The 19,754-nt window shown below is 46.9% G+C and overlaps 1 protein-coding gene across 3 annotated transcripts in view; it reads right to left on the bottom strand.

Moving 5' to 3' along the window:
• Positions 1 to 19,754, bottom strand: part of aatkb (apoptosis-associated tyrosine kinase b) — a 44,563-nt gene that overhangs the window by 13,684 nt on the left and 11,125 nt on the right. For 2 of the 3 annotated variants that reach the window (XM_076759865.1, XM_076759866.1), the window contains exons 2-3: positions 8,077 to 8,210; positions 2,008 to 2,149 (exon numbers count right to left, since the gene is read on the bottom strand). In XM_076759865.1, the coding sequence (XP_076615980.1) occupies positions 2,008 to 2,149; positions 8,077 to 8,210 (276 nt within the window). Of the gene's footprint in view, positions 1 to 2,007; positions 2,150 to 4,472; positions 4,594 to 8,076; positions 8,211 to 19,754 lie in introns of those variants that run through there. The other variant, XM_076759867.1, reaches the window with a different exon arrangement.

Genomic DNA, 19,754 nt, shown 5'->3' with positions numbered 1-19,754 from the left:
CCACATGTGTGTAGCTGCTCATGTCTCCCCTGTGTGGGTGTGAGCTCCATTATTTTTTGCACAGCAGCCTGCAGCACAGAGCAGCTGCACCAGGGCGGGTCCTGAGGACGGGGCCGCAGACTGAGCCAAGCTCTTACAGTGCTGGTGTCTCATCAGGAACTCCACCTATTCACACAGTCCTCCGACAGCCCGAGCGCTCAGCAGGACGACAGAGGAGACGGGAACACTGGCTGAAAGAAAGCAAACTTTCCTCACAGCCGCTAAGTACGTCAGCTCCACGTCCGCCTCCTGCACCAACACCGAGTCGGCCTGAAAGCAGCCTCACTTTTTTACTCCATTTCTCCTGAAATGTTTGAAACCTTAATAACTACGTGTTCGTTTTCTCTGCCTCTCTGCTGTTGCAGTGCCTGTGCTCTGTACTTCCTTTAGTTTAGCTTTTTAGTTTTAATATTTCATCAGCCTGTAAAGCACTTTCGTCTGCATTTGTATGAAGTGCTTGTGTACAAACAAACTAAAAAGACAGCAAACAGCAGCTAATGTGACAGCTCATGAGAAAGTAAACATGTTATCTCGGTCCAGTGGATGGATCCATTTCAGCCATTCCAGTGTTCATTAAACACAAAAATCTGATGATGTCACTGGGTGAGGCAGTCCTGAAGGTGCAGTAATGAATCCCTGACCTCTGCCACTGCTCATATGGTTTCTATTATCCACAGAAGACAACGCATATGTTAAAGGGCCAGTTCACCCAAATCACAGAACGTGGCGAGAGAGTCGTGTTATGGAGCCACGCAGATATCTGTGGTTTCATGTGCTCGTTTTATGTGAGCACATGCAGGAGGAACTTTGTTTTTTCAGAGCGTCGAGCGACACAAATGAACCTGAACATGAATCCTGTAATTAAACCTTGTCTTAACCTAATTTTGCTTTCTCAAAACCAAACCGATCTGCATGACGAGATACGAGTAGCAGTGAGTTAGAAAACAGATTCCTTGTGATTTGTGTGAATCAGCCCTTTATTCACTCCCTGTTCAACTCGTGTGGGTCAAACTGTGAATGTAAAACACCAAAAAATAACATCCAGAATTACTTCTGTTTGAGCTTTGATGCAGACTGAGTCGAGCGCGTGGGAGTGATCCATTAAGTCTCGGAGTCATAAGTTTATCAGGCAGCATCAGCCCATTAACACACAACAAGCACCATTGTCACGTCGACGCCGAGCGAGAGAAGCGACAGAGCGAAAGAGGGATCTTCTCACTGGGGTTTTGTGCTCTCACATGCCTGACATTCCTACAAGCAGCAGTGTAGGCCGGCCGCCTGGACGTTATTATGCAATAGGCAGATGTTTGTGGGAGAGAGCGAACGTTAAAGAGCACAGAGTTCATTCTGCGGGGACCTGCAGCGAGGGATTGTGGGATAGGTGGAGGCCCAGCTGACTGAGGCCAGCATCAGGGCGGTGTTCACTCCGGGGACGAACGTTGACTAACGGCAGATACGCAGCTCTCCCTGCTCTCACACCCTTGAAATTTGTAAAACTCTGGCACTTTTGCAAAGGCTTGCATCAGTTTGCAGCAAATGACTGAAGGCATAAATTACAAAGGCTTGACAAAGCATCAGAAGTGATATCATGATTGGATATCCTCTGACCACCCCTTCATCTTACGCAGTGTTTTATCCTGTTCGACAGCAGGAAAACTTTTTTTTTTTTTTAAATGTGCTGTGGGGACAATTTTCAATTTAAATATCCCTGCATGATCCTTTAAAACTCAGGCTTTTCATGCTGTTTCTTGGCTGCACGACTGCAAATATGCAAATATTCTCAGTCTGTGAATCATTTTGTTTTTATTTCCCCCAAAACTTCAACCTGATTTCCTCCGTTTGGAAACTTTGGCGTTTCAAATTTCACATTTCTGTGGGTTTATTACCCTGCTTGGATGCACAGCATGAGTCTGTTTACAGCGATGGAACCGCGGTTGGAGAGGAGCTGAACAGGTTAAAGTGACTCACCTGATCGAGCAGGTTGCTTTGCCACAGGCAGGGACACCTCGGTGAGGGGCAGGATGTAGACGTCCGGGCTGCCCTGGGAGGCCGGCGAGGCCAAGGTGGACATATCTGCATGGTACTCCTCCCCATCCACATTCTTGAATTCCTAGAAAACAGATAAATGAAGAGGTCAAAGGTCATGCATAGGGACATGTTGTTTCCATTCCACTGGCAGCCGGTTGGGTGACTCACGAGGTGTGAAGACATGAAGGAAAGCAGCCTTTGGGAGCACAGTGGATCATATAGCGGATGCACATGTACTCATGCTGCGTGTGATGTGTGACTGCATCGGTGCACAGAAGTAGAAAGTGTTTCGTAACAACACAAACCAAATATTGATGATATTTTGGCTCCACCACTGAAGCAGAGCTGAGATAAACTGAGGCAAGCTGTCCTGGCCCGTCCAGCGTGTCTCTGAGCTGTTTGTGAGACTGGTTGCAACATCACACTGTAAACAAAGTCAGTCTGATTTATCCAAAGATTATTTGTGCTAAGATTACATGTATCTCAATCCTCTACTTCACAATTAAGCCTGATGATGACTCTGGAAGCATGCAGAGCGAAGCCTGGAGAGAGGAGCGTCTGTGACTCACTCTGCCATATATTTTCAAATATCTTAATATCAGAATCGGCAGTGAGCTTATCCACAAAATAAAGAGAAGAGGAAGAAGGCTTTTGATTTGATTTACCGCTCCTCTAAAGCTGCCATCTGATCAAGCTCTCGGCTTCACAGGCGCCGAGCGGCACCAAGCAGGAGGCTGATCAGTGAGATTAGAGTTTGCACAAGAGATCTCGATGGCCTGATCGCATCAGTGCAGCAGGGAGGTTCGAATGCGCATTAACCATCATTTTCTACTTGAAAGAAACTGTGAATGAAGGAGATGAGTGTCTGTTTTCAGAGCAACTGCTGCAAAATTAATTACTGAGAAGTGGCTGCAAAAAAACATCAATCAAATCCAACAGAAAGTAAGAGAAGCTAAGAGGCAGCAAGTCTCTGTGCGAACAAAGCTGAGCGAGTGCCTGAAGCACGCTGAAGGCGGAATGCGGTTCAGAGCTGACGATCTGGCACCTGGTCTACGTTTTCAGAGCCCCGCCCTCACACGCTGCACACTCTTACCGGCTGGGGGCTGCACACCCACTGCCCAAAGTTTGGTGCTCAGACGCATTCATGTACTTTATTATTCCTCGCTCTACTTTTAAAAACATTTTTCTTTTCACCCGTTGGATCTACACTGGGCTGAGCGTCGTCCACCAAGTGCTCTGTAATCATGTAATTGCTTTTGGAGGGAGATTTACGCATTTCCATATCATTGCTGTTAAAAAACTGGGTTGCTTGGCTTAAAACTTGCATTTAATTATCAGCATTTTGAAAGAAATAAGCTAAATCAATGCGAGTTACAGCTCAGAACGTTCTGGGTTTTGAAAATCCCTTTGAAGCTCTCTGCAGGCTGCAGTGCTCGTTTCTGTTTTTCTGCGTTTTCTCTGTTAGTTTGTGGGATTGAGGGCTGGACGAACAGCGAGGAGCTCCTGAAAGATTCCTTCTGTCTGCTGAACGAGGAGACATATCACAGGATGAGGAGAGCACAGAGAGGGGAGGGAGTTGGCTGCATCCACAGACCGGATGTCAGAATAAAAGTCCCTTAGTTGGGAGCTGGAGAGCAGCGGGGTCCCAACACTGGAAAAATGTGACCCGCTGCAGCCCTGTGCAACACCCACACAAACACACACACATATACGCACACACATAAACACCTCCATCTCTCACTTCATCCTGTCCCCCAAGAATGCAACACACACACACACACACACACACACACACGCACACACACACACACACACACACACACACTCATCACTCTGTGCCTCAGATCCAAATCTTCACACGGCCTTCCTCACCCTCACATTCGACATGTGGTTTCACTCTGCACATCGACACACACACACACACACACACACACACACACACACACAGCAGCAGCAGCATTCACAGAACAACATCATTTCTCATTTCGCACACATCTTGCAGGAAAAGGCGTCAAAACTCAGACCGAAATCCTGAACTTTCTTTATAACCATCTTTTTCATTAATTGATTACAACTTCCCAGAATGCAAGGCAACGTTTTCTAATCGTTTTGTTGAGGCCAACAAACTCAAAGATGTTCCAGCGCTTCAAAACACAAAAACAAAAGCAGAAAAACATCAGATTTGAGGAGCTGAAACCAAAGAAGGTTTGGCGTTTTTGTTTTTTCAGTTGATCCAGGAGTCAATAAAACATGCTTAAAAACAGAAGAACAAAGCAGTAATATGACTTCACATGAAGCGATGACAGAAAACTGTCCAATAAACGTCCTAAAATATTTACAGATCAACATTTGCTTCCTCCTCAACCTGTTTCCAGCTGAAGTGTGCCTGCTGCCAGTTAGCTTACCTTTCCTCAGAGTCCACAGGTGAGGATGGCATGTCGCACGCCCTCAGCTTTGGTTGCAGCATCTCAACCTCTCTCTGGTTTTCTCGCAAGCACACACCCACACACACACACTCAGCAGCCCCCCCAGGGTTCCCATTTGTGTGATGGGTGCAGGGCGGCGGGAGGATGGCGGTGCCAGGAAGAGCGGCTGCAGAAAAAGGCATCATCACTCTGCAGAGAGAGCCTGACTGTTGAGTCCAGAGAGGAGGAAGAGGAGGAAGAGGCTTTGTAGCTGACCACTGACTGTCCCCAGGATCTGCTGGGGTTGGAGGGATGGAGGGAGAGAAAACGAGAGGAGGGGGGGAGGAAGAAGGAGGAGCACCATCTCCCAGTTCACAGGCGAGGCCAAACCTGTAGTCGTCTCATGGGGGAGAGGAGAGAAACTGAGCCCCCTCAAAAATGTGAGGGAGAAAAATACAAGAGGGAGGAGGGATGAGGAGGGGTGAGGAGGGGTGAGGAGGGGTGGGGGGTGGAGGGGGTCACATACTATACATGTGACATCACTCGCTCTCTTCCTCCCTTTTTCTCTCTCTATCCCAAAAGCCAAAGAACATCTGCAGGGCAGTCCCCTTCCCCATTAAACACACACACACACGCACACACGCACACACACACACACACACACACACACTTGTTTAGCTCGTACAGCTCGAGGTCAGTGTGCAGTTACAGACAGCAGAGCTCTCTCTCTGTTACATCTGAAAATATCTTTTCATTTTAAAGTTAAGGCGGAATGAGTGATCTTAAATCTGAGAATGGGGTCCTTAAAAAATTACTGCCCCAAATGTTGCTTTTGTGCCTCCGTCCTCTCTTGTTTTAAGAGGATTTAATAAAATCCAGACACACTAAATGAAGAGATTTAAGGAGTCCAATAAGGGGTGTGTGTGCATTTTACATTTGACATGTTTCTGCTCATTATTGGGTTTGAATGTGATTGAAAATTTCAATTTTGCTTTTTTTTTCTCATCAAAGGAACAGTTTGACATTTGGGAAATGTGCTCATTTGCTTTGTTGCAGAGAGTTCGATGAGAGGAGAAGAGCACTCTCATCCCTTTAGACTGTATGAAGCCACAGCCAGCAGCCAGTTAGCTTAGCTTAGCTTAGCATGAAGACTGGGAGCAGAGGGAAACAGCCTGCTTCTGCCCAAAATTAACAAAATCCACCAAGCCGCACCACTAAAGCCCCCGATTATTAACATATATCTGCATATGTTAACAATCAGTGACGATGCAGCTTCTTTCTACAGGATGTGAGAAACGACAGTCCTGAGAGTTTGAAAAGGCCGCCGGGCTCGCTGAGCTCTGAACCCTGAAACCAAGTCCAAACCACGAACGGCAGTGAGGATCATCAGAGGAACTTCCTCGTCTCTCCATCACTGTCTGTAAAACACAGAGAGCTTTTCTCTCTCGTCTCCTCTTGAAGTTTTTTTCTGAAATTCCCTCTTCCTGCTCCGGGAGCGGCTGTGTCTAATTCCAGATGGGGCCCTGAGGCCGGATGCACTGCGGGCTCATGGGTATGCCCTTCCACACGCCCTCGCGCCCTCTCCTCCCCCTCCTCCCGCACCGGCCCCTTCCTCAGACACACCCTGACAGGTCCGAGCTGGGTGGTCCAACCCGCCAAAGACACAAAGCAGACACGAGGCCCATCGGACGTACCGAACGTCTCCGACAGACGTCTATTCTTTACGCGCAGCCTGACGACGACTCGTGATGTGTCTTCTAAACACTCAGTGGTCGAGGAGGAACAGGATGTTATGTAATGTTGCTACAGACACTTCTGTAATCAGTGCAGTCCAGTGTTTCTTCAGACAGAGAGGCCGGGGGTGCAGAGACCCTGACTCTGTGAGAAAAGTCATCCGTCAGGCTTAATCACGCGCCTCTCTTCACAGCAGCGTAAACGTTTCTGCCATCTGCTCCAAAGACACTTGAATTATGTTAATTGTTTACAACATGAATGAACACACTGAAGAATAAATCATGTTCTGCGGACAGTTTGGAGCGCTGAGCAGGAATATGAATCGCAGTCCGGGTTTGTTGTGGACGAAGAGGGACAAAAGATGTGACGTATGAGAGCAGATTGTTTGATCAAATATTTAATTTGGTCTCGTACGTTTGCAGAGACGAAGGTCACTTCTTCAGATTCTTAGTTTGACCGACCAACAAAGGCAAAAACATTCAGTCTGTAGTTACATGAAGCAGAGAAAAGTTGCAAATCACCACGTTAAGAAAGCTGGAAACACTGAGTTTTTGACATTTAACCACACGATATGAATGATGATGATCATCAGTGCACCGCGTCAGTCGAGACCGAAAACAAGAAGAGTTGATGTGTTTGATTCTGACTTTCACTGTCCCCAGAAGATGATGATCAATTAATATTTAATCTCTGCCATCATCAGGTCAATATTTGAATGTCTAATACTGTTTTATGACCAAATACCTACAAGACTGCTGTCATTCCCATCAGCCTCTGCAGCGCTTTGACTTTATTGCTAATCTGCTAATGCTAACATGCTAAACTAAGATGGTGAATGTTACACCTGCTTAACATCAGCATGTCTGTCCTTGTTAGCATGTCGACATTAGCATTTTGCTCAGAGTTGACAGACAAAAATGAAATGACCAAAGTTGCTGTTGATTGGTTTTCTGTCGATGAACTAATCAACTAAGTGAACAGCGATGTCGTGTTACTGCGTGTTCACACTGCTGATCATCAGAACCGCAGCGACGTGCATCAACATCTATTTATGCAAATGTTTTGAGAGGAAGCAAATGCTCTTGAGATGTTAGTGAAGTTTACACAGAATAAACCGCAGCGAGCAGCACTGAATGTAAAGAAACATGTTTGTTTACAAGAAAACTCCAGAAGATGAAACATGTAAACCTGAAGGCGACTCAGCAGGAACACACGGCGCTCATTAATGTCCACGCACACACTAAACTACAGTCACACACACACTGATTCAAGCATTTCTTCAGTCATAAATACAATCGAACCATTCCTCCGATGCGCGCGCGCGCGCGCGCACACACACACACACACACACACACACACACACACACACACACACACACACACACACACACACACACACACACCATCCTCCCTGCTCCCTGTCCTATTTTCTCCGGTGCCGTGACCCATTTCAGCGCACCGCTCAGAAATGGGGTCTAAATCAACGACAGGAGATGGTCCTGAAAAGCTGCAGGCCTCCCGCCGTCTCCTCCACCTTTGTCTGATATCTGCTTCCCATCAGCGTTTTGGGAGCATAAATGGTCGGAGACCTTGTGTACTGAAGGTAATGGACGTCTAAATAGAGGCAGCAAAGAATGTTTTGTGTTTAGTCCATTTGCAATAACGCTCATGGGCGAAGACAGAGTGCATGTCTGTCTGTGCAAGACTCCATAAAAACTTCACATGATTTAATGAGTATGAGTGTGTGTGTGTGTGTGTGTGTGTGTGTGTGTGTGTGAGGGTCCAGAGGTGTGTCAGCTCGTCTTCATGCCTCATGCTCTCCCATGCTTCGTGAGCGTGTTCTGCACATCAGCTCAGAGCAGAGGCCCACCTTGAAGCCGATTTTGCCCTTCTTGCAGCAGAGGCAGGCCAGCATGAGGAAGACGAAGGTGAAGAGGCCCGAGAAGGAGATGGCTACCACGGCCAGGGACGACGACCAGGACAGTTCACTCAGCGGAGCGCCATCTGCAGGACACGACAAGGGTTACAGACAGACAGAATATTAGCTGAGGAATAAAGCTGCAGCATGAGATGGTCTGTGTGATCATTAGTGTGATCAGTTTGACATGTGAGAGAAATCAGACTACAACAATGAAACAGGAGGAATCTAGTTCACAGCGCATCATTTACAGATCATTTACAGTCACTCACGAGCTGACTGCTCTCTCAGATGATAATATTTCCATTTAGGGACATTGACGTGTTTGATTCATAGCTTTCCGTCATGTTTCTGCTCGAAATGAAATGTTCTGAAACATTACAGCCCTGCAGGATCGTCCAGCACAACATCAACATCAACATCAACATCAACATCAACACCAACATCAACATCAACATCACACCTCTGCTCAGAAAAACAGGCTAAAAACGCACATGCTGATTCGTCACCTTCGCCTGGAAACCGACACATCTTTCACACAAAGTGGGTTTTTTATTAAACTGTTTTTACTGTAAAGCAGCACTGTGGATGTGAGGGATGTGTTTACAAAATGAGGATTCAGGAGGTGGAAGATACAGACCTCTGCTGAGGACAAACACAGCCCCTCAGAGAAAAACCTGATGTGTGTGCAGTCAATAGAAACTCAGAACGAACTTTATTGAGTGTTTTTCTGATCAATTTTTCATTCTTTTTCTTGAGTGTAAACTTTCTGGAGAAGGTCTACTTTTTGTTGCTTTTACTCAGATTTTATTATTTTAAAACTATGATATTATTGGGGAAAGTCATAGTACTGCACAGTACATGCCGTATATACGCAGTACATGTCTTCCACTGGGTCAAACGTCTCTTATATGATACACAGAATCGTTTCATTTTGAGTCTCACGAATCAACTCCTGCAGGCATCAGACTCTCACAGTAAGCGATCTTCTGGACAAATAAACATCAAGCAAACAGCCAGTAAAAGTTTAAGAATAGCAAGTGTAGCAAATAAGTTTGCATTTTAAGAATTTCTGATTCATTACTGAACAGCAGCAGAGACAGAAGACAGACAGGAAAGACGAGGAGAAAGAAAAAGGGGCTGACATGGAGCCGAACCCTGGACGCTCATAGACCATTAGCACACGGGAACGCCCAAATTTAACGCTAAACTCTGCAACATGTGACCCCCTGTAACTGAGAGCTGAGTGTTAAAATACAGTGAACACCCTGAAGGCACCACGTGTGCCGAGGACCATGATAAACACCTCCCACGTGTCCTGAACGCATCGTTTCTTCACTGTGATTCATCTGCAGAACAAGAAATTTGGTGATTTAATTAAACGTGAGATGCAGCTCTAATAATGATGGAATATTAATGCAGTTTACTTACAGTGTTTACTCGGTCTAGTCTGCATCTGGAGCCCAGCAGTGCTGAGTTATCGTCCTCAGGCATCATCTCAGCCTCCCTCTCCTGCTCTGAGCCTGATCCTGGATCAGACTTTGATGCTTTCAGTTGTCCTCTACGCTTCCTGCGTGCTTGCTGTCCAGCCCTCTAAACAACACCTCTGCTCCTGACTTTGGGGGTATTTTTTGGGCGGGGGGTGATTTATTTCTCTCATTCTGCGACGGCTCCCGACATGCAACGGTTACCACGGAAACAGATTGGACGGACAGCCATGCAGGATTGCCTTCAGCCGTAAATCTCTCACACTGATTCCTGCCAACAACAGTGCCACCCAGCTCTGCACACACACATGCACACACGCACACACACACACACACACACACACACACACACACACACACACACACACACACACACACACACACAGAGTCATTTTTGCTGCCAGTTCGTGCTGATCCTCTGAAAGCTTGTGCGACTGGCTCTCAGCGAGCATCGAGCTCTTAGTGTAATTGGACAGAGCGAGAAAACTGTTGTTCTGGAGGCAGAATGTAGGAAGAGAATACAGAAAAAAAAACATGCAAATTTTACAGTTAAATACAGGATTAGCTGGCCAGATCAGGGTGTGTGGAACACCGAGTCCTGGGGCTAAATAAAACTAGCGGTCCAGCAAAAGGCTCCATAAAAAGTCTATACGATGCCACATGAAGCAGAGTGGGAGGAAGAGGAGGAAAAGGCCAGCTTGCTAAATCAGTCAATAACCATTCAGTGCTTTGAACTGCTACACAAGAAGATGCAGATTTAATTACTTTATTTGTCAGGGGGGTAATTACAGGGAGGAGAGACACAATCTGACTCTGTTGTGTTTTATTTAAAACCACTTCGCTTACAAATCCCATCTCCCTCAGCAGCACGAGCGGGAGAGAGCGACCGGAGGCGCAGCTCAGGATTAATGTTTGACGGACACGCCGAGGTCAGTGGAGATGAAAGCAGAGCATTTAAGCCCAGCTCAGACACTTGTACATTATTATTATAAGAAGATGGAGAAGTCTTTGACTGGCCCAGTCTGAAACAAGCTACTGTCAGAAATGACCAACACGACTGCAAGTGAACAGCCGAGCCTACAAACCTTTGAGAAACTGATCAAACGCTTCAGATTTCTGATTTACACAATAATCATGGTCATATTCTATACTTTCTTCTTGCCAGCAAATCCCAAAAAGCCCAAAACCAGCACTGAACTGATCCCGTTAACAAGCATTGTCTGTGTATTCAAACCCTCATACGTCTTATTTCTGTGTGCTGTGGAGCTCCAGCTTCACAAACCTAAAACCACACTGGAGATGCTCACTGTGCATCAATCAACAGCTGACAATCATCCCCCGAACTGCACGATTTACTCCTGCATGACTGAAGCTTTAAAAAGCCTGACTGTCTGAGGAACTAATCTAGTTCTGTGAAAACTGACAAAGACCCATTTTTAAACATTTATAGTACATCTTCAGTGAGATTTAATGGTCTTGAGTCAGAAAACACTGAGAAAGAGGCGAACACAGTGTTGGCTTTGGTGCTTTCATGGGATTTTCTCCAAACTTACACTGCTCTTATACATTATTTACCTTTGCTCCACCTGAAGCAGCAGAGACAGAGAGTGCAGGAGAAAGACAGAATTAATATCTTATCTTATGACTGAGCCTCTTCCAGAGGACTCAGAGGGTGGAGGTGTAGACAGGTGGAAAAAAAGGCTTCGTACAGCAGTTAGTAAAGGAGAGGAAAGATCATTTAATACATCGGTGCAGTCATGTGACGCTGCCATACAGGTGTGATTTGGTCATTTGGCGTCATTATCCAGCAGGTAATAGTACGTCCTCTCCTTGCGTCTCGCTGTCAGGGTTTGGACACCCCACCCCCACAGAAACACACAGCCTACCCTGTTGTGTTTTCTTCCCTCGCTGTGTAAAATCAATGCCATTGACTGCGAGTCTTAATGAAATAGAGAGGATTCTCCCTCTTTTTGGCTGTAATGAGCTCAGATCCAAAGAGACAAATGTCTCCTGCTAAAGGTCGTTAGTTCAGAGGGACACGTCCCCTCCTGAGAGCCTCATTAAAAACACAAAGTACAAGACACTGTTTACAGTAGAAAGAGCAGGAAGGGGGATTGAATCTCCGAGCTGCGCATTTTTTGTCTCCTTTTACTACTTGATGCTCGCAGCTCGAGCACCGAGCAGCTCTCAGCTCAGAGGTGGTAGCCATTTTTAGCCTCCCGAGGCAGAGAGCTGAAGCACATCCTGATGACTAAATGATGAAAAGGGAGCGAGCGTGAGGAGATGAGAGGAGAGAAGAAAGGATCTGAGAAAGAAGAAGAGGCTGAAGAGCTGTGCACTCGTCTCCCCCAGGAGAATCTCCTCAGCACTCAACACAGAAACTCTGCGAGCTGAAGAGCAGCAGCTCCAAATCTAACCGAGGGCAGACACAAGCAGAAGCTGCAGCGTTAAGTAAAGACTGAGTCTATCTGACAAGCTCACGTGTTTGTTCTGCCTTTACAGAGCTGGCTGGAAAATCACACAGTTAGCTGCAGATTCAGGCTTCCAGATTTCAACACATAAACCCTGAGCAGCCTGTAAACTCTGCGCCGCTAGAATAACAATCACCCTGCAGGTTTAGGAAAACTTCAGCATGAGTTTAGAAGGACTCACTCGACGGGAGACTTATGGGATAGCTTCATGTTTTGGAAAAACGTGCTTTCTTGCCAAGAGTCAGATGAGAAGATCGACGCCACGGTCACGTCTGTGCACCACATATGGAGCTAGGACCAGCATCCAATCAGCTTCCATTCTTTATGCTAAGCTAAGCTAACTGCCTCCTTCATGTTTAGCATACAAACATATAAGAGTGGTGTCAATCTTCTCATCTAATAAGCACATTTCCTGAAATGCTGACCTTTAAGGGACCACTACAAAGGAAAACGCTGGATCTAAAACAATGGCGCACCTGAGTTGAGCCAACCAGGAAGAGGACACCAACGCTGCTATGCTCCACCTATTAATGAGCAGCAGTGGCTAAAATAGCACATATCTACAGTATAAAAGAAAGGTAACCCAAAAAACACATTTCTCCTGCCACGACTATGACGTCAGTCATAATGAGTCCACTTGGATCCATGTGGATCAGACTTATTGACAGACCTCAGACCCACAGCAGAGCGTTAGCTTTAGCGACAGTGTTAGCTCAGTTAGTCGTGTCTGACAGGCTGTGAGTCTGCTTTTTGTTCCTATTTATGGCAGAGCGAACAATAAGCAACGAAGCTGCCTGAGCTGAGCTCCAGCAGTACAGTACAGGTATGAGTCACTGCGACTTGGCTTGTCAGAGAGACTTAAGTGCAGTTGGCATGTGAGACATTTGTATCCGAGCTGACACAATGAGAAGTGTTCAAACTCTTAACCCGTCAGCGTGAAGTCCTGGCCATCAGCCTGAATGTGCCGCTGCACTGTGGCATTAACTCTGCAGCTGCTGAGTGCAGAAAACAATCGCTCTACCAACAAATAAGTGCTCATTTCCATATTGGCTGGTATTATTGCTTTACATGTGCTGGTTCCAGATGTAATCCAGCCATCAGAGATGAGTGTGTGACTACTGTTAAGCCTGCTTCATTCAGATAAGCTGAATGGTCATTACAGAGCGAGCGATGCCCAGTTTAATGCTGCAGCTGAGATCCAGCGGGGGCACACCTCCCTGTCTGAGCAGAGTCAGAGCCAGCACAGTCACAGCTCTGTCCTGGCTCTCTTCCTGTGCCCGCTGCTCATATCCAGCTCAGGGGAAGCAGCAGGAAGGGTATCCAGGGGACTGCTGACACCCTTCACCCGTCACCAGTTACAGTATCTAAAGCTCAGCTAAAGGAAGGTGAGAGCACCTGGAGGGCTGGAAACTGGCCAGAGACGTTACACAGAGATCCCAATTAAGGATGAAAGAAGCGTATATGTGAGATAATACACACACACACACACACACACACACACACACACACACACACACTAATGCTTATGATATAAACATGGTAAACAGAGGATCAGGATACAAAGAACATTTTATGTCAGATGCAAATGTGACCTATAGCATCTTGTAAAGGTCGCAGTCCTGCACATATATCAACGGAGCTCAGGCTCGCCGTTAGCTTCGTCGTGTTTGGCTGTAAATGAACATCTGTTCCCTGACGAAGAATCCCCAACGTTATTAAAAACACAGAGTGTTTGTGTTCTGCTGGAAACTTTAACATTTTGAATCAAAGCCCTGTGAGAACATGCGTGCGACCGCGGTCAAATGCCGTCACTGTGCGGCTGTGGGTTTGAGGATCTCCTGCATGCTGGACCAGAAGGAGGCGTTTCAGCTCTCAGGCTAATGCTGACAGTCAGCTGTCAGAGCGTGAGCAGTCCGGTGAGTGATGTGTGCGACCAGCAGACCTCAGACAGCTGAAGGACGCTCCCCAACCTGATGTGTGTGCATGTAAACACACCTTCCTGTGTTCCCTCCGTGGTGAAGGCTAGTCTGACCTTTGGAGTGAGGTTATTTGGTCATTCTTTATATTCAAGGGGTTTTAATCCATAAAACAACAGGTGTAGAAATAAATGGACAAAACCTGCCTTTGAATGCAAACTTCACTGCTGCAGAGCAGAGTTAGAGCTTGATTTGTGCTCAGAAAAAAAATGGCGGAAGCATCCTGTAATATGATCTCACAGTCCTATAAATATGGGAAATGATAACTTATATTTCCCACAGTCTTAGGTGCAGGACATTCAAGACACCGTCTGGAGCTCAACTCTGTCCAACGAGCCACAGCTGCAGCTTTTTAAAGAGATCCTGAGCAGAGTCTGCAGAGCTCTGACTGAAAGTGTATTAACCTTTAACACTGTGTCCTGGTTTGGTCTGTGAGGAATGAAGCCAAACTCCTGAGAGGCTGCACACAGACCCACCTCTCAGATCATTATCCAAGCACAGTAAACAGAATGGCCCACAAAATCCTTTATGACACATCCCTCCCCCTTCATACCTGCTCTACGGGGCGGAGGATCAGAGTCCCTCTGCACAGAAGTGCTGTTTTAAAACATCCCCTCAGCTGCTGTGCAGCTCAGCAGCAGCTGAGGAGGAACCTATGGACTCGCTGATCGAGCATACAGCGATCTATATTTATCTACATGATATTTATTTTCTTTAACTGCTACAGCTCAACTTTCTCTGCATGAAATTGTTGCTGTCGTTGTCTTTTTATGTGTATTTGATGTTCTTACGCGTACTGTACTGTGAGCCATGCACCAACAAAAGATAAATGCATTAATGCATTAATGGACACTAAAGTTGCACCATAAAGACCTTAATTATCATGCAAACAGCAGATTTAAGACCATAAACAACATATAGGGCTTATCATTGGTCTGGGTAAGTGACCTTAAGGGGTTTTACTCCCTTAAAATGATTTATTCCATGCACATTACACCTAATTTATCCTTGCATGCAAAGCCAAATGACAATAACGACACAGACTGCACTGCAGAGGGTTTGGATTTGGGTCAGGAGTTAAGGAATGGAGACGATCAATTGATGCTTCTCGCTGTAAGATATGCAGCGTGCCAAAGCAGCGACAGAGACAAAGCTTCCTGCTCACGGCAAACCGAGACACAGCATCAGAAATGCTGGCGCTGGCAAAATAAATGATTGTTCCCCCGCTGTCCTCTGCTACCATGCAACAGTGCTGACACCACGCTTCCATCAGAGAAACAGGGACGGGATGACAACAGGAAGACTCATCAGATAGAAAAAAAAACAACAGAGGAGAGGCTGAAGACGATGATGATGATGACAGGGGGGAAACAGATGGGCGGAGGGAGGGTTAGAGATGGTTAAACAAGCCCATATGGGCCAAACACATGTGAACTGCATGAAGCTGATGAGCTGGTCGTGAACAATCTGCGTTCAGGGCCAAAGAGAAAACCAATCTGCTGTGCATCTGCTGCTGCACATGAGAGCAGGCAGCGAGCGTCCTTCTGGTCATTTCTTCATCAGACAGAAGACGCTTAGACAGACAGACAGACAGACAGACAGGCAGACAGACAGAAAGACAGGCAGAAAGACAGAAAGACAGACAGACAGACAGACAGACAGACAGACAGACAGACAGGCAGAAAGACAGACAGACAGACAGACAGGCAGACAGGCAGAAAGACAGACAGGCAGACAGGCAGACAGGCAGACAGGCAGAAAGACAGACAGACAGACAGGCAGACAGGCAGACAGACAGACAGGCAGAAAGACAGACAGACAGACAGACAGACAGGCAGACAGACAGACAGGCAGACAGGCAGACAGACAGACAGACAGACAGGCAGACAGGCAGACAGGCAGAAAGACAGACAGACAGACAGGCAGACAGGCAGACAGGCAGAAAGACAGACAGACAGACAGGCAGACAGGCAGACAGGCAGACAGACAGACAGGCAGAAAGACAGACAGACAGACAGACAGACAGGCAGACAGACAGACAGGCAGACAGGCAGACAGACAGACAGACAGACAGGCAGACAGGCAGACAGGCAGAAAGACAGACAGACAGACAGACAGACAGACAGACAGACAGGCAGACAGACAGACAGACAGGCAGACAGGCAGGCAGACAGACAGACAGACAGACAGACAGACAACACCTGTGATGCGTGTTTGGTTTGTCATTGGAGATCTCCGCGCAAACACGACCAAATGTTAGCGAGCAGCTGCCGACGCTTCTGACTCGAGAACAGGCTGCAAAAAAACGCCGCTGGTTTCCATGGTGACTGCTTCCCCCAAATCCCCCTCAGACTAATTCAGATGCCCTCCTAAAGCTCGCAGACGCTGTGCCAAGACAAAGAACAACTTGACACCTTAAAGGAAATAAACCTCGGACACAGCATTTCAGCTTAACTCGGGAGAGAAAAGAGCGTGAAGAGGAGGAGAAGCGGAGTTTTGTGCCGAGCTGCAGGTGATGTTATAAGCTCTGTGCATAATGTGATGCTCCATTATTCATACTCCTGTGGCTCACGTCGAAACATTTCTGGAGCTTACTGGAGCTTCATAGCACAAACAGACTCGGCTTTGCTACCACTGCTTTCCAGGCCTGCAGTTGGTGCCGGTTAGCATGTGCAGAGCGAGGCGGCAGGGAGTGAAGAAGCCCCCTGTGGAGAAGCTGCAGCCTGCTGAATGTGATGATCTGCGGGTTTGTGAGCTGGCTTGGTTAGTGTGTGAGCTACAGGACATTTTGATTCAGTGTTTGTTCACACAGCTTCAGCTTCAGTCATGCACCATCGTTTTCCTCCTACATGTGCATCCCACAGCTGAACGCAGCCATTTCAGGCCCATTTTTCTGGAAAACCACCACTGGTGACTTCGATTAAAAAGTGTAGAAATCAACTTAATTTGGTTATATTTCTGTTTGTAATAAGAAGTGTGAGTCTGATCCCTAAAGGTTAAATTGACCCATTTTCCATGTAAAACTGCATATTTGAGAGGAACGAGGACATCAGTGTAACAAACACCGTGCGGTTGGTTAATAACTCTCGATGTGTCGCCCTGAACGAACGTCACCTCTCTTCTGCTTACACGTCACCACTTCCTGTGTTGGAATTCGACGCCCTCCGTTTCCCCTCCTGAAGCCTTTCACTGTCATTCATCCTGCCGCTCTCCAGCATGGCGTGAGATCGCTCAGTGGAGTTACAGAACAGTATAACATCGCACTGTTTGGACCCGTCACACAGAGGATTTGGAGGATTAGGTATTCATACCATGTGGGAGTCGGGTCTACCTTCCATCCATACAAGCAGGCAGCCCACGTACTGTAACCTAATTACACAGGAAGCTGTAATTCGGAGCAACTAACCATGAAACACATCTCCCTGGAGCGGCCATATTATCTCTGTTCAGCAACCTTGTAGAAATAAGAGAATAGCTCTGCCTGCGTCTGTGCTTCTGCTGTCAGGAGCGTGTTGATTTCAGCGGGTAACACGTGTGCACGGATGTCGTCCACCTGACATTTCCCGGCGTGCTGCGGCAGAGCGTCAGCATGGCGAGCGTAGCCTCAGCTGTCTGTTTCTGCTGCTGACAGCTTCCACCTGAGGCTCTCGCTCCTCGGCCCGGTCTGGTTGATGCAGAGCAGAGATCTCTGCGGGACCTGATGGGTGTATCAGCAGGACGGAAAACAACGAAATACGTGCTCAAGGACTGAAGTCAGTGCAGTTTGAGCTACTTTATTCAGTCAGCAGAGGCTCCATAATGAACATCCAGTGAGACAGATAAACAGCTCTTACTCCCTCTCACTCACTCATCAGCTGTGGCATTCAGCTTAAAGAGTGTGTGTGTGTGTGTGTGTGTGTGTGTGTGTGTGTGTGTGTGTGTGTGTGTGTGTGTGTGTGTGTGTGTGAAGCCACATAGCGGGCTGCATCTGTATGTGATCTGTTAAAGGTCACAACATTGAGAGAAGCAGCGGTGCAGCGACATCCCTCCCACTGACCTCCCATCACGACAAACATGAATGTCACTCCTTTGTTTGCTTCTTCTCTTCTGCTCTGCTCTCCATCTTCATGTGACATCACCGCCCCTGGGGATGATGGGATTCGCTGCATGTGTGCGCGTGGGTTTCTTGTAATGAAAACAGCTGAAGCCCGGCGCCTTTGCTCTGAATGGGGATGAACAGCGGTTGTGTTGCTCTCTGTGGGTTTGCTTTGTCATAGAGAGCAGAAACAGGCAACCGGCTGTGAGGACTTAGCTTTGCGTTAAAGTGGAGGAGGCGAGGGGAGGTCATGTGGCTGAAAACATGACACATGGATGTTCATATTCGTGTCAATGATGATTCACATGTTTTTTAAACTTCTGCTGTTTCTGTGACATTCATGAACTAATAATATGGAACTGCAACTAACTGCAAAGCTGCATCAGACTCAGATTCAGAGAAACGTTATTAAAATGCTTTGCTGCAGAACAGATTACTCGACACGCTGTTAGAGAGAAAAAATACTTTAAAAAATATGGAATATTAATAATGAAATAAGACCGAGAGTGGACAGCCATGCTCGCAGCTCTGTTGAAGCTGAGCACAGCGGCGGCTTGAGCTAAATGCTAATGTCAGCATGCTAACAGTGACAGTGACAACAGGCTGATGTTCAACACCGTCTCCACTGTGTCATAACAAATATATGAAACCTGTTCTGAAGGTAGCGCTTCTGCGACCTTTATAAATACAACCTTGGTACAAACCCACAATTTCTTTCCCATTTTGAATTATATTTTCATCAGATTTGTCAGTGTGGAGGAAACCACACACACACACACACACACACACACACACACACACACTTATGAATCATTGAGATCTTGAATCTGTTATGAAATAAATATTCAGTAAACAGCCTCAGTGAACACAGTATTTGTAAAGATGTCTGAGTATTATTCAGAGTGATACGCAGTGAAAGCCTGGCATTTATCAAGTCCTCGTAGTGGAGAGAAAAGCACGGAAGCAAGGGATTATGGGTCTGTGGAGCGTGTAGCTCACGTGTAGCGTAGCTTCACTGTGACGGGTGAAGCATGAAGACAAAACAAGCCTTTATGTAGATGCAGTCGTTTTGTATGCATGCACAGGTGCTGTTAAAGTGAAGAGAAACGTCTGACAAACGGTACAAAGGCACACAGGTGAGTGGGACTCCTGCAGGAGCGTCACATGTTGCACCTGAGCGCGTCCTGAGAGCACGAGAGCGGAGCGTGAACGCGTCCTGCTGTTTGTGGTTCTGATGTGGATGAATCACATCAGGGAGACTCAATGGAGCACAGAAAACACAAACTATGACACGTCACAGACGGGAGCACGGCCTCATTCCTACATGCTTATGAGCTCCTCCAGTCCTTCATCTGGGTCCTTAATCACTGACCTCCTCCTTTCTCCTCACTCCTGGCCACAGGGAGCTGATTTCCTCTCCTCAAACGCTTCTACCTGTTTTCTTCTTCTACACTCGCTCAGATTTATTTGCCTCTCTGTCTCTTTCTCCTGCTCTCACTGTGCTCCTCTGCATCCGGATGAAGAAGAGAGAGGCCACCGAAGCAGAACAAATCTCTGCTTCCTGTCCTCCATCCCCGCCGGCGCTGACTGCACATGCTCACATGTGACATCACATCGCAGA

This window comes from Chaetodon auriga, chromosome 20, assembly GCF_051107435.1.
Source record: "Chaetodon auriga isolate fChaAug3 chromosome 20, fChaAug3.hap1, whole genome shotgun sequence".
NCBI classification, from domain to species: Eukaryota; Metazoa; Chordata; class Actinopteri; order Chaetodontiformes; family Chaetodontidae; genus Chaetodon; species Chaetodon auriga.
The sequence above is the reverse complement of the archived record's forward strand: the minus strand, read 5'-3'. Positions and strand labels throughout refer to the sequence as shown.